Genomic DNA, 14,688 nt, shown 5'->3' with positions numbered 1-14,688 from the left:
TGACTGCAGATAAGAAGTGGGGTGAATGTCCCATTGTGAACATTCAAGAGCCAAGCTGGGGACCAGAGTGAGGGCTCCTCCCGTACCAGTGCCCCAGCTCAGAGTTAGTCCCTCAAAGACCAGAACTCACACGTTAGGTATCCAGATGCGGACGGTCTTATCCCGGGAGCCTGAGGCAAGCAGGTGGCCGGAGGGGGAGAAGTGCACGCAGGTGACGGCGTCCTTGTGGCCCGTGTAGCGGTAGGCACGTGACTGTGGCTTCATGTTCCAAACCATGAGGCAGGAGTCCATGGAGCCGCTAGCTGAGGAGAGTGGGTGACACTGAGGCCCTTGGTTCGAGTGGGCCTGGACAGGCAGGAGGGGGGAGGTGACACACAGTCCCTGATGGCATCCTCTGGGGGAACTAGCCCCTGTGAATTCCTAAATGTCCCACAAGCACAACCAATGGGTACTAGACGGCAAATCCTCCCAACATCAGCCCCACCCAATGGCCCTCGTGTCACTGAGTGGACCTGCCTCAGTCAGGAGGACCCTAAAAAGAGATCCAAGATGACCCCTGTTCTCTAACAAACCACAAATATCATTGAGGCAAGCATCTTCTGGTAAGGGAGAGTGGCCAAGGAATAAAAAAGGGAGCCTCATCCATGCCAGCAAGAAAGCTGTCACCCTGACGGCATGCCTGGGCCCCCAGTGGTCAGTGGATGGCCCTGAAACTGACCAGGGTGCTGAGGTGATGGGATAACAACCCTGCCAACATCCTTCTCACTGTGGGCATCTTCATCAGTGTGTGTCACACTAGGTGCGGACACAACAGACTTGATAAAGACGCAGGGAAATGGAGCACCTATTTGGGCCCCGTCCACAGTCCACCCCGATCCCGGCCCACCCTCAGACACTATGTAAGCTGGTAGGGCCCCTAACCTCTCTGATCCTCCTATAAAACGAAGCTCTGAAGCCAGGGCCCAGTTCCAACAGGCTGAAGCAAGATGCAGATCTAGGCAGAGCACTGGTGCCCCTGCTGGGCTGTGAGCCCCCACACCCCCATGCCTCTAACCCCACTTTCCTGGTAGAAACTTGGTCCTCTCAACTTTAAACTTAGTGTCTGGGGCAAGATGCCTGCTCTTACCCAGCTGTTTGGTGTTGAGACTGAAGTCCACACTGGTAACTGCATCTCGGTGGCCCTTAAAATGCCTCTCCAGCGAGGGGTCCTCCTGGGGGAGAGTGTGGGTCAGATGTGTGCAGTGTGGGTGAGGAAGGGGCCTCACAGGGCCAGCTGGGAGGGACTTAAAAAGGCTCAAAGCCCGATCCTCTGTACAGACAGTCAGGCCTAAAGGACTGTTAGAACTAATAAACGAGTTTGACAAATCCGCAGGATACAAGATCACAACACAAAAATTAACTGTATTTCTGTACACTAGCAATGGACAATCTGAAAAATGAAAGACAAATCCAAATACAACAGTGCAAAAAAAAATACTTAAAAATAAATTTAACCAAGAAAAGCTACAAAGTTCATAACAGTGAAAGCTATAAAACATCCCAGAAAGGCATTAAAGTCCTAGATAAGTGGGGAAATGTTCACCAGATCGATCTACAAATTCAACACAACTTCTATCAAAGTTCTAGCTGCCTTTTTTTGGCAGAGATTAATAAGCAAATCCTAAAATTCATATGAGAACACAAGACATCCGAAAAGTCAGAAGAATCTTTAAAAGAGAACAAAGTAGGAGGACTAAAAACTGACTACAAAGTGAAAATAATCAAACAGTATGGTACTGGCATTCATAAAGACATGTAACCCAATGGAATAGAACTGAGAATCCAGAAATAAATCATTGCATCTTGGGCAATTGGTTTTACACCACAATGGCAAGAGCATTGAAGAGGGAGAAGAACAGTCTCTTCAGAAAATTGTGCTGGGACAATTCACCACCGGAAAGAAATTGAACGCTTACTTCCCATCATTGAAACACTCATTTGAAATACAGAACTAAAAGTAAGAGCTCAAACTGTAACTCTTAGGAGAAAACAAAACGCAAGCCATTGTCAGCAAGTCGATTCCAACTCGTAAGGACCTACAGAATGGCGTAGAACTGCAGCATCAGGTTTCCAAGCCTGTAATCTTTATGGAAGCAGATAGACTCAGCTTTCCCTCACAGAGTAGCAGGGGGATTTGAACCACAGATCTTTCAGTTAGTAGTCAAGCATTTAACCACTGCACCAATAGGGTTCCTTCTTAGGAGGAAACACAGGCTAAATCTTCATTATCTTGGACTAGGTATTAATTTCTTAGACACAACACTAAAAGCACAAGTAATAAAAAATAATTGTTAAATTAGACATCATCAAAATTAAATGTTTTCATGTATCAAAGGATACTACCAAGATAAAAATTTTTAAAAAATTAAAAAGATACTACCAAGAAAGTGAAAAAACCATGTACTAAATGGGAAAAACAGATGCAAATCATGTCTAATAAACGACGAGTACCTAGAAAATATAAGAAACTCAATGGCAGAAAGATATCCCAGCTAATTTTTAAATGGACAAAAGACTCAGGAAAACTTTTTTTCCAAGGAATTTACACAAACAGCTAGCAAACACACAAAGATGCTTAATGTCATTAGTCACGAGGAAAATAAAAATCAGAGCCACAAACAGACACCACGTAATATGCAGCAATATGATTAGAATCAAAGCGCTGGCAGGATACGGACAAGCTGAAGCCCTCTTCCATTGCTGGTAGAAATATAAACTGGTACAGCCACTTTGGAAAACAGCTTGTTCCCTTAAAGGATTAAACATACAGTTACCAATTAAAAAAACCCAAAAACACACACACACACACACACCCCACTGCTGCTGTCAATTACAACTCAGAGCAACACTCCGTCAGTTTTCTGAAGTTGTAATTCTTTATGGGAGGACAGTGACCAACTGACTCCTACAGAGTGCCTGGTGGATTCGAACCACTGACCTTCTGGCTAGCAGTGCAACATATAACACTCTATTCCACCGGGCCGCCCCTAGAGTTACTATATTACCAAGGCAGCAATTCCACTCCTGGGTATATACTCAAGGGAACGGAAAAAATGTTGTTGCTGTGTGCCAGTAGATCGATTTCCCCTGTGGCAACCCTACAGGACTGAATAACACTGGCCCATCGAGTTCCCACAGCCGTCATCTTTGCAGGGGCAGACCTCCAGCGCTTCTCTCCCACAGGGCTGTGACGGGTTCAAACTGTCAAACTTCAGACAGCAGCTGCGTGCTTACCTACTGTGCCACTGGGGGGTCCTTTTTAAAAATCCATGTCCCCACAAAAACTAATCCACAAATGTTTATCGAGGCATTATTCTTAACAGTCAAAAAGTGGGACCAACCCAAATAGTTAAACAAAATATGGTTTGGCTATACAGTATTATTTGGCCTTAAAAAAAAAAAGAGAGAGAGAGAACAAAGTGCTGATACATTACTACACGCACCTTGAAACCATGTTTGTAAAAGACGACAGTCACCAAAGACCGTGAACTACATGGTTCCGCTCAAATGACAAGTCCAGAACAGAGTAATCTACAGAGAGAGGAGACTAGAGGTTGCTTAAGGCTGGAGGGTGAGCTTTGGTGGGGCAAGGGTTAAATGCTCAGGTGCTGGAGGAAAGGTTGGAGGTTTGACTCCACCCAGCAGTTCCATGGCAAAAAGACCTGGCAATCTGCTTCCATAAAGACTGATGTTGCTGTTGTTGTTGTAAGTCATCGACCGAGTTGCTCTGTGGAAGAAAAACCATAAAAATGACACTTAGAAAACCCTATGGTCTTTCACATGGGATTACTATGAGCCACAGCACCTAACAAATGTAAGGGTTAGGGCAGGGGCGAAGGGATAGGCAGGTATAGATGAAAAGTGTGGAGGTTTTTTTTGAGGTGAAAGAAGTGTTTAAAAGTTATGGTATGTTTATCAGTGAATACACCAATAAGCCCCTGAATTGTACATTATAAAAGGCTGGATCATACATTTTGAATTGTATCTCAATAACCCAATGCAGTCGAGTCTTTTCCTATCCTTCACTAAGCATCCCAGGCTGTAAATCTCAGCAAGAGGAGGTAACTCAGTAAGATTTTTTTTTAAAAAAAGTAAAGTCAAACGCCTACCACAAATCATATGTTCACTAAGAAGCTTGTATCCAGGATTAAAGAATGCTCACAACTCAGTAAGAAAAAGACAAATTAATCCAATTAAAATGGGCAAAAGATCTGAAGAGACACTTCTCCAAGGAGGACACATACAAATAAATGCAACAAAAGAGGAGAGACATCATGGAAATGCAAAGCAAAGCCATGAGGAAAAACCACTCTACACTCACCAGGATTGCCAGAAAGGGGCCCTGGTGGCATGGGTGATTAGGTACTCGGTTTCTCACTGAAAGGTCGGTGGTTTGAACCCATCAGTTGCACTGAGAGGAAAGACATGATGGTATGCCCCAGTAAGGATTGCTGCTGCTGTTGCTGGGTGCCGTCAAGTTGAGTACGACTCTTAGCAACCCCATGAATAACAGATCTGAACCCTATCCTATCCTGAGCCAACCTCACAATCTCTGACACACTCAAGCCCATTGAAATCACTGTGTCAATCCATCTTCTTGAGGTTCTTTCTCTCCTTCACCACCCCTCCACCTTTCCAAGCATGATGTCCTTCTCCAAGGAATAGTCTCTCCTAGCAACATGCCCAAAGTATGCAACAGAAAGCTTCATCACCCTTTCCTCCAAAGAACACTTTGGCTTCATCTTCTCTAAGACATATCTTTTTTGGCAGTCAGTGGGATATCCCAGTAATGATTACAACCTGGGAAACATCTTTAACAACACCAGAATGGTTAGAAATAAGGAAAGGAAGTGAGAGAGGAAGGGAGGGAAGGAGGGGACAAGTGTTGTGAAGATAAAAGGAATTCAAGACTTACACATTGCTGGGGTGCAATGTAAATGATGCAACTACTGTGGAAAATACTTTGGCAGTTAACAAATAAATCAGCAAATCCACTTCTAAGTATATACCCAAGATGTTGAAATCATATTTGCACAAAAACTTGTATATATGAATATTCATAGCAACATCCTTTGTGAGGGAAAAAATAGAAACAATCCAAATATCCTCCAATTGATAAATAAACAAAATGCAGTACTTACATAGAATGAAATACTATACAACTATAAAAAAGGCATGAAGTATTGAAACATGATACAATGTAGATAAAGCTTGAGAACATGCTCAGTGAAAGATGACAGATACAAGAGATCACATACTGCATGGTTTTATTTGCAGGAAATGGCGAGAATAAGTAGATCCACCATCCACAGAGACAGACAATAGAATAGAGGTTGTCAGGGGCTTGGAAGGGAGAGGCGACTGGGGAAAGACTGTTTAATGGCTGCCGACAAACAAGGTTTCTCTTTGGAGTGATAAAATGTGTTGGAATTAAGATAGTGGTGATTACTGCACAACACTGAATAAATTAAATACCAATAAATGACACATTTTAAAAGATATTTTACAGTATATGAATAATATCTCAATAAAGCTCTATTTTCTTTTTTTATTTTTTTCATGCTCAGAAGGAGAAAAGGGGTCTTTCCGAAAGTACACTTCAGGATATAGAATCCACATCTCATTCACACCATGGACTGGCCAGTAAATCCAAAGTTCAACCCTGCGTGGACAGGCCTACAGGACATCACACCAACCAGCATCTAAAACATCTAACATCAGAGAAGCAGCCAGGGCATTCAGTCGCTCAAGGAGACAAAGGGGAGAACATCCCAGAGACTTTTTCCACAGATAGAGCAGCTCCTATCTTATTCATGTAAACAACTCCACCACCTCAAACATCCGAAATCTCAAAACAAGTATTCTGAGTGTTCCCAGGGAACCCAGAAGATGTCCCTGAAACAAAGCAAGGCAGCCACCATCCCACACAGCTGTGTTCAGAACAAAGAGACCTGTGGCCAGGCTGTTTCCTTTCAACAACATCAGGCAGCAGCAGCTAGGGGGCCCTCCCACACAGAGAAGTGACTGCCCCATGGCCACTCAACCATCATCTGAACCTCTTGGAAGAAGCCTGCTTCAAGGACCCTTTCCTTAATCCCACAGGTTCTCTGTATGTCAGCCTCAACTCCCTCTAATCCACTGGCTTATTTGATGGGGAACCACATTAGGGGCCAAAAGGCCTGGAAATCCCTCTGCCCAAATCTCCAGTTATGTAAAGTGACACAGACCAGTACCCAGATGCCCTGAATCAGTCAAAGGGCCAGGTAGCTTCTAGGTAATCCTGCAAAAAGAATGGGCTTCGCACGCCCCCCTTTAGATTCTAAAGAAAGCCAGACTGGGCAACCCAGCTGTCAAGAAGACTGTACTCTCACCCATCCATCCGCTCCCTACTCCAAAGGTAAACTGAGATAAGAGAGGCCTGACTCTGGCCCCAGGTCATATCTTGTCTTTCTCCAGTAAGATGCAAACCCTGGCATGCACAGATGGGTCAACTGAGGTCAACGAGGCCAGGCCGGAACTCGGCGACCCCTAAGTGCCTCTCTCCCAGCTCTCGTGCCGGCCAGGCATTCACTGAATCGAAGGGGAGAAAAAGCATCCGGCGCCCACCACAAGCTGAGACTCACCGGGTTATGCGTGGCCATGGTGGGGCTGGGGGCGGCCGAGATTGCCGGGACACCAAGGGAGACAGCGGCGGTAGCCGTTGCGGCCCGTTCAGTTTCCGCGCCCCCAACTGCCGCCAATAGCAACGCGGCTAGCGCCACCACGCCCCGCCTACCGCAATTAAAGGAGAGGCTACGTCGTAGCTTTCTGCCCCCCGACCGGAAGCGGAGGCTATAGGCGGGTCCGCGGCCGTCGCGCCCAGTTGGGTCTGGCTAGGCAGTCCACGCTCGGTGCCGCCAGAGGCCTCTCCCAGCGGTCGCTCATTTCTCCAGGGAAATGAAAAGGCTTAAGTTGAGGGGTTTCCCCACCAGCCAGAGGAGCTGTTTACGTGCCGGCGAGCACAGCCTTCTGGGAAATGTAGTTCCCAATTCGCACAGTCTTCAGTCTGAAAAGAAAGATGGAACTACATTTCCCAAGATGTCATAAGGGTGGGGCCAGGGCCTTAAGGATCCCGGAAGTGTTGGGCACTGGTTATTGTATATGTGTTGTTTTAAAGCACCAGTGTGCACAAGAGGGGTTGGTTTTTTCCTCCCTAAAAAGAACCAATTATTCGCGCCGCTGGAACTCTAAATGATTCACCTTTCTGAACAATTTTAAAGCAATGACCATTTATTTTTTTTACTAGTTTATTTACAAAATTCTAATACAAATTCGAAAAAATTCTTTCCATTTCCCTCAAGGCCCCCCAACAAATTGTACAATCCAATGATTAATCCCCTCTTCCCCCTGTACAGCCACATCCCTCTGCTTTCAGCCGCTCCTACCGCTCCTGGATTCTTATACTCATTCTACGATAATGGTCTTATACAATATTTATCTTTGTGGGACTGAGTTCACTCAGCATAATACTCTCCAGTCCCTCCCAAGTTAGGTAATAATTTACAAAGTTAAGCAATAATCCATTTAAAAGAATACGATTCCCTTACAAACATTTCTATGGTATGGAGAGAGTTTGTATCACTTCAGGAAAACTCAATCTATCCTTGTTGCTTCTTGGTCCCCATTTACTTCATGAAGTGACCTGGTTCACTCAAATGCTATTAAACCTGAGAAAACAGGAAATGAAAAAAGTTCATTACAACAACCCTGTGTGTTACGGAGTAGAATTGCTTCTACAGGTGCTGCTGGCTAAATACTGTGTTAACCAGTAGCCTAGTCTCCAGGGAATTGGGCTCCCAGCATAACGGCCACGCGGCCACGCCTCTCTGGCGGTTGAAATTCAGTTTCTTGGCAATTTGCTCCTGTGTTGTGTGATTTACAGGCTTGGAAACACACTGGAGGAATCATCCATAAACCCATTACGACTGAATGGCGAGGAGTGAGTGTGTTTAGGTTAGTGATTTTGTTGTTAGGTGCCCTGGAGTTGAATATGATTCGCAGGACCCTTTGAACAATGGATCTGAACCCTGCCCTACCCTGTTCCACCCTCATCCTCTCTGATATACCTGAGCCCAATGTTACAGTCACTGTGTCAGTCCATCTTGTTGACGGTCTTCCTCTCTTTCACTGACCCTCCACCTTTCCAATCATGATGTCCTTTACCAAGGACTCAAGGACTGACCCTTCAACATGCCAAAAGTATGTGGGACCAAGTTTCACCATCCTTGCCTCTAAGGAGGAAGCACCCTGTTTGCACTTTCTCCAAGACAGATTTATTTATTCTTTTGGCTGTTCATCGAATATTCAGTACTCTTTTCCAACATCACAACTCAAAGGCATTGATTCTTCTTCTGTCTTCCTGATCAACTTTCAGATGCAGAGCAAGTATTTGACAAGCCTGTGGCCTGTATCAGGCACACTTTAGTCTTTAAATTGACATTGTTGCTCTTTAGCACTTTGAAGTACTTTTTGACAGCAAATTTACCCAATGCAACACATCTTTTTTATTTATTTATTGCTGTAGATCCAAGTAAGATGAGATTGTTGACAACTTCCATCTTTTTTCCACCTATCACAATGTTGCCTATTGGTTCAATTATGAGGATTTTTATTTTCTTGATGTTGGGATGTAATTCATATTACATCAGGCTGTCATAGTTGATCTTTTGCAGCATATGTTTTAAGTCTTCCATACTTTTGGCAAGCAAGGCTGTTGATGAGTCTTCCTCCCATCCTGATGCCACATTCTTCTTCATAAAGTCCAGCTTCTAGAAATATTTTCTCAGCATACAAATTGAATAAATATGGAGAAAGGATACAGCACTGCCACACAACTTTCTTGATTTTAAACTATGCAGTATTCCCTTGCTCTGTTCAGACAACAGCTTCTTGGTCTAGGTTCACATGAGCACAACTGAGTGTTCTGGGCTTTCCATTCTTCTCAATGTTAGGACATCATGCTCCGAAGGGTGGAGGAACAGCATGGGAGAGGAAGACCTTCGAGGACATGGGTTGATTTGGTGACTGGGGTAATAGGGGTAGGTGTGTCAGAATCAGTGAGACTGGCTCTGAACCCTGCTCTATCTTGAGCCAACTTCATTGTCTCTGACACACCTGTCCCCATTACCCCAGTCACTGAGTCAATCCATCTTCTAAGCATGATGTCCCTCTCCAAGGATTGGTCCGTCCTTGCAATATGCTGAAGTATGTCAGAGAGAGCTTCAGGATCCTTGCCTCCAAGAAACAGCCTGGTTTCACCCTCTCCAGGATGAACGTGTTAATTCTCCTAGCAGTTCATAGTATATTCAATACTTTTCTCCAGCACCACAACTCAAAGTCATTCTTAGTCATTGTACAGCTCTCTCATGCATAACAAGTAATTGTGAAGACCTGGATCAGGTGCACCTTCATCTCCAGACTGATATCATTGCTCTTCAGTACTCTGGAGAGGTCCTTGACAGCAGATCTTCCCAATACAATTCATCTTTTGATTTCCTGGCTGCTGGTACCAAGAGTGTTGTTTGTGGAGCCAAAGAAACTGAAGCTATTAATAATTTCAATTTCTTCCTGGTCTCTTCTAAATCTGGCTTGACTTTCTGGCCATTTTTAAATAAACTTTTGCGAGATTTAGGTTAGTAGTGGAGTGAAGCTGTTTGAGCCACCTAAAACCTTTCAGACCTGAAGTTGTTGGGTGAAGTCGAGCCAACTGTTTACACTACTGCAACTTGAGATTTGAATATTTTTTTTTTCATCAGTTCTTTCAAATTGAGAGGTGTGTTCTTCATGTGTTAGGTGTCTTCTGAGTCAACAACCTTATATACAGTAGAATGAAATGCTGCCCAATTCTGAGCCATCTCCACAATCACTGCTGTGTTAGAACCCATTGTTGCACCCACCGTGTCAATCCATGTCCCTGACGTGCATCCTCTTTTGCTGACTTTTAACAAAGCATTAACTGGTGTTGCAAAGCACAGGTGTCAAGGAAGGAAGACAGCAATCCAGGGATCTGCCACCAGGGGCCGCCCTTGCTCAAGTTCTTCCTTGGTCTTAGGCGTGACCTGCGTGGGCCTTTCCTCTCTCCGGCCTCGCTCTGGGCACCTTACAGCCTGGACCTGGCTCGGACAGGATGTTTTGCAAGAGTCAGGAACCTTCCTTCACCTCCTCTTGGCAGGCTAGGTTGGTCAGAGTTCAACACTGATTAGGATCGGACATGCCCTGAAGTTTCACACTGTATCCTGAGGCTGCGTCCCTGGACCTGGAAAAGTAGAACCTGTGTCGGTAAATTCAAAACCTGACACGGAAGCAACCTGTGTGTGTGGAACTGGTCTCTCAGGCTCTCAGAACATCAAGGACCAATACAAGTGGTGACACGTTCACATTGTGATTTGGCATGGAATGAGATACTTTATGTTTTAAATGTTTGGACTAATTTAATTCAGACAGTGTGACTCCTTTTAAACCAACTACACACCACACCTGTTCTCTCAGGAACGTCCCTTCACACACCCCCCAAAATGGCTTCATACTGTTCAAAGATCAATTTTCAGACTTTCCCACCAACATTCACTTCTTCTTTAGGTGTTATTTTGCCTGCCAGCCAAACAGGTAAAGGGGGGAAAGTTAAGGCAGGAAAAAAAATCCCTCTCTCTAAATACAGAAAAAGTTATTTCTCAAACTTGAGGGATATTTTGTTACTGTTGAGGAAGGGTTCTTTAGTTTTTATCCATTTTAGCTGAAATTTGGAACATTGAATTTAGAAGAAATTCTTCTGTAAAGTGATTTTTTCTTTTTTTTTTTGTACTGTCTAATCAGATCCAGCTGGCACAGGAGGAGATTGCCCCCCATCTCTAGCGGAGCATCTCATGGATTTGAACCGTGTGTCTTCACCATTGCAGTGCAGTTTCTTGCCACTAGGCCACCAGGGTTCCCTTGTAAAGTGATTTTTAAATGTCATGCTTGCTGAAAATCAGAGGCACTGGAAACTGAGCTTTGCCCTCTCTAGTCTTTCCAGATCTCTCTGGTATCCCTTACCTACCAGAACCTTCTTATGTATTTCTTTGCCAACAAATGCAAAGCATTTGCCAATACCACAGAGACAGTCCAGGATCCACCCTGGGACAACTTGCATAAACCACAGTCAGTGCCTCTGCTTTCTGACTGGGCGGTGCTGCCAGCCTACCTCCATCAAATTGGACTCTGGTCTGACTAGAGGCATTATGTTCCCAGTGGGACTCAATGTTGGGGATCTTCCATAATGAGGAGTCGGAGTGGTTAGAAGGAAGCCACCATAACAGAGATGTCTCTAACATGGTGCAAAACCTGAAGACAAACTTCCTACAGGAGCCTCTAGCCCAACTCCCTACCCAAGGATCAGATTTGTTCCAGAATGGCAGAAAAAGGAGAAGGGGAAGGATTGTCCCCACTGGCCTAGCCCAGCCCATCTTGGGCCTAGAAACCCTCATCAGTGCTCTCTGTCTACCCTACACCCCTGGTGGTCTTCTCTAAGCGGAGCAACCCAGGGTTCATCCTAAGACAGATAAAATGACAAATCCAGCCTGCCTCAGAGCTGGGTAACCTAGTAGGAGTCACTTCACCTTCCCAAGCCTCAGGGTCCTTATTTGTATAATGGGCATGATAATACAGTCATATGCCCCCTTTACATCTACGCCCCTGTTCAGCATGAAGAAGCCAGAGAGTTGGCATCCAATTCCCAAATCAATAAGACAGTTGGTTTAAATACCATTGGAAAATGCTTGTCACTCCTCTGTAGCTTCTGGTCCCCACTGGACCCTCATCATTTCCTTCACCTGCTCCCCCCACCGACCAAACTGTGCAGTTCTGCAACTGCATCCTGGCCCATCCTCACCCTTCTGCCCCCAATCCTCACCTCCTTGTACCCCCAATATGTTTTTCCCAATAAAAAAAATACAGTCATATGCCATATAACATCCACATGGGCAACATCAGGAGCTCTGGTAGCCTAATGACAAGAAACAGCATTGCAATCCCACAGGCACATGGTTCAAGTCCACTAGCTGTTACATGGGAGAAGGATGGGCAATCGCCTCTCATGCCATTAACTAACTGCCTCTGAAAACTACCTGAAAGGTCAGCTATGGGTTGGTTACGACTCAGTGGTACACAACAACAATAACATGGGCAACATCTGGCGTCATATCTGCTTGTGATCCCAAGCTTTGTAAAGCCTATTAAAAGTTTGAGGGACATAAATTGGTTCATAATAACAAAAAGGCATTACTTTGCAGCATGCATTGAAAAAATTATCCCTTGTAGGGGGTAGGGAGAAAAATGTGCAATGATGAATGAATGAAAAATCCAACTTTTCTGTAAACTTCTGTTAAGATCATAAGTAAAAAAATGTATTTTTAAAAATGTGATCATTTAAAACAACTATGAGATATCATTTCACCCCAGTCAAAATAGCAAAATTTAACAGAACAGCAAGCAACAAATGCTGGCGAGGTTGTGGAGAAACTGGAACCCTGATTCACTGTTGGTGGGAGTGTAAAATGGTGCAACCCCTGTGGAAAGCAGTATGGCGCTTTCTCAAAAAGTTGCAAATAGAGATACCATTTGACCCAGCAATTCCACTACTGGGAATATACCCTGAAGAGACCATAGCTGACATCCAAGCAGATATATGCACACCCATGTTCATTGCAGCTTTGTTCACAATAGCAAGGAGTTGGAAACAACCTAAGTGCCCATCAACAAACGAATGGCTAGAGAAGCTGTGGTATATTCGCACAATGGAATACTATGCTGCATTAAAAAACAAGGAACTCATGCAATATTATTCAAAATGGTTGACTCTGGAGAACATTATGCTGAGTGAAATATCCCAGTCACAAAAGGACAAATATTACATGATGCCACTGTTGTAGAATGGGACTGTCCTTGGGGTTAGGGAGACACTGAGTAAGATGGGTTCAATAATGTATACTGCACTGAAGCAGAGGAGGGAGAGAACCGTCTAAAAGAGAGATGTAACTGGGTGTTTCTGTCATCACAGGAGACTAGAGCGAGGGCTGCATGGTGGAGGGGACCTGGGGGAGGGTTTGTAAAACAATGAAAGAATCTTTTCTTTTACTTTTCCATAATTTTTGGACTCATGTACTTATAACTTGTTAGTCAAATTTGTGTCTTCTAGGTTGCAACACCCCCATGATACATCTTGAAGGATATGTACATGTACAGCCAAGCACAATCAATAAGAGTGCATCTGAATTCCAAAATCAATCTCCATAATAGTCTATGTGTTTCCTACTGCCAAAGGGGCCCTTTAGAGTAGTGAGAGAAGATCTTCACCCTGAAACCCACAGCGTCCCTTTTCAGCAGGAAGTAGCTAAGAGAATACGCCATCCCCTTTTCCTTATGACTCAGGGTGAAGTCTCTCTCAGGGAGGAGTGATAGGGAATGGCAAAGGACACACTGACAAAGAAGATTAATCAGAACTGGCTTTGACAAGCACTGTGGCATTTGTACAAGAACAAACTGGGAGGAGGGTAGAGAGAATAGTGCAACAATGAATGAGTGGAAGCCCAAAATCTCTGTAAATGTTTATGAAAATTAATAAAATATAATTATAGGGAAAAAAATGTGATCATTATGTATTATTATATTGAAGATGTTCTAAAGTTTCTGGAAATATTTCTTTAACTAACATTTTTATGCATAGAAAGGTACATTATATAGACTACACAATAAGATAAACACCTGACTGACCGTAAATAGTAGTCTCATCTAAATGTTCTGAATTATGTACAAATTCTAATTAAAGACTGCCCGAGGAATGGAACCAATTCACAATGCAGGAACTGCCTGTTTATAATACCGTGTTCACACAACATCCAGGTCACATAACATCCTATTTTGCAGGCTATATCACAGATATTAAGTGGCACCTGACTGAACACTTGCCACAATGGAGGAGGGAGGATTCCACGAGATAGAAATTTAGGCCAGAGGTTGGCATTGTCATCTAGTCCATGTGGCTTCTTAACTACCACACTAGTCACATCATACTTCTCCTTTGTGATCTGGCTCGGCACCTTCTGTGTTGGCTCCACCATTTATCCTGGCCCCCTCTGCTCCAGTCACATCGACTGCTCTGCTGTTCCTTCTGTAGGAATATGCCAAGCACACTCACGTCACAACTCTCAAACTGGTCACTGCTTCACTGTCCACTTGGATCAACTCCTCTCTTCCATCAGGACTTGATTCAAACATCACCTTCTCAGTATGGTCTTTCCTGACCATCATATTTAAACTACCAACTCACCACATACTATTCCTTCTTTATTTTCTTCTAGCTAATCATCGCCGTCTGATGGCCTGCGTGTGTTCTTTGTGTCTTAAATCGAGCACAGGGACTGGACAGAGTGGGAGCTCAAGAAATACTTGTTGAACAAATAATTTTGAAATTGAGAGTAGATTGTTATGAGGTCTTTACTAAACTGGGCTTGTTCTCTTGCTGGAGAGAAGGGGAAGGGACTGTTGTTGTTGTTATGTGCCGTCAAGTCGCCTGTGACTCATAGCGACCCTATGTACAACAGCCCTAAACTCCGCTCTGTCCTGTGCCAATCACAC

The 14,688-nt window shown here is 44.2% G+C and overlaps 1 protein-coding gene across 1 annotated transcript in view; it reads right to left on the bottom strand.

Moving 5' to 3' along the window:
• The window catches only part of POC1A (POC1 centriolar protein A), a 64,883-nt gene extending 63,616 nt beyond the window's left edge, over positions 1-1,267 (bottom strand). Inside the window, exons 1-2 of the mRNA XM_006892256.1 lie at positions 1,127-1,267; positions 131-302 (exon numbers count right to left, since the gene is read on the bottom strand). Of these exons, the coding sequence (XP_006892318.1) occupies positions 131-291 (161 nt within the window). The 5' untranslated portion in view covers positions 292-302; positions 1,127-1,267. The remainder of the gene's footprint in view (positions 1-130; positions 303-1,126) is intronic.
• Between the last annotated feature and the right edge of the window lie 13,421 nt (positions 1,268-14,688).

Source organism: Elephantulus edwardii, unplaced genomic scaffold, assembly GCF_000299155.1.
Source record: "Elephantulus edwardii isolate Elephantulus edwardi_28Jun2011 unplaced genomic scaffold, EleEdw1.0 scaffold00113, whole genome shotgun sequence".
Taxonomy (NCBI): Eukaryota; Metazoa; Chordata; class Mammalia; order Macroscelidea; family Macroscelididae; genus Elephantulus; species Elephantulus edwardii.
Note: the sequence above shows the minus strand (reverse complement) of the source record. Positions and strands in the feature narration are given on the sequence as shown.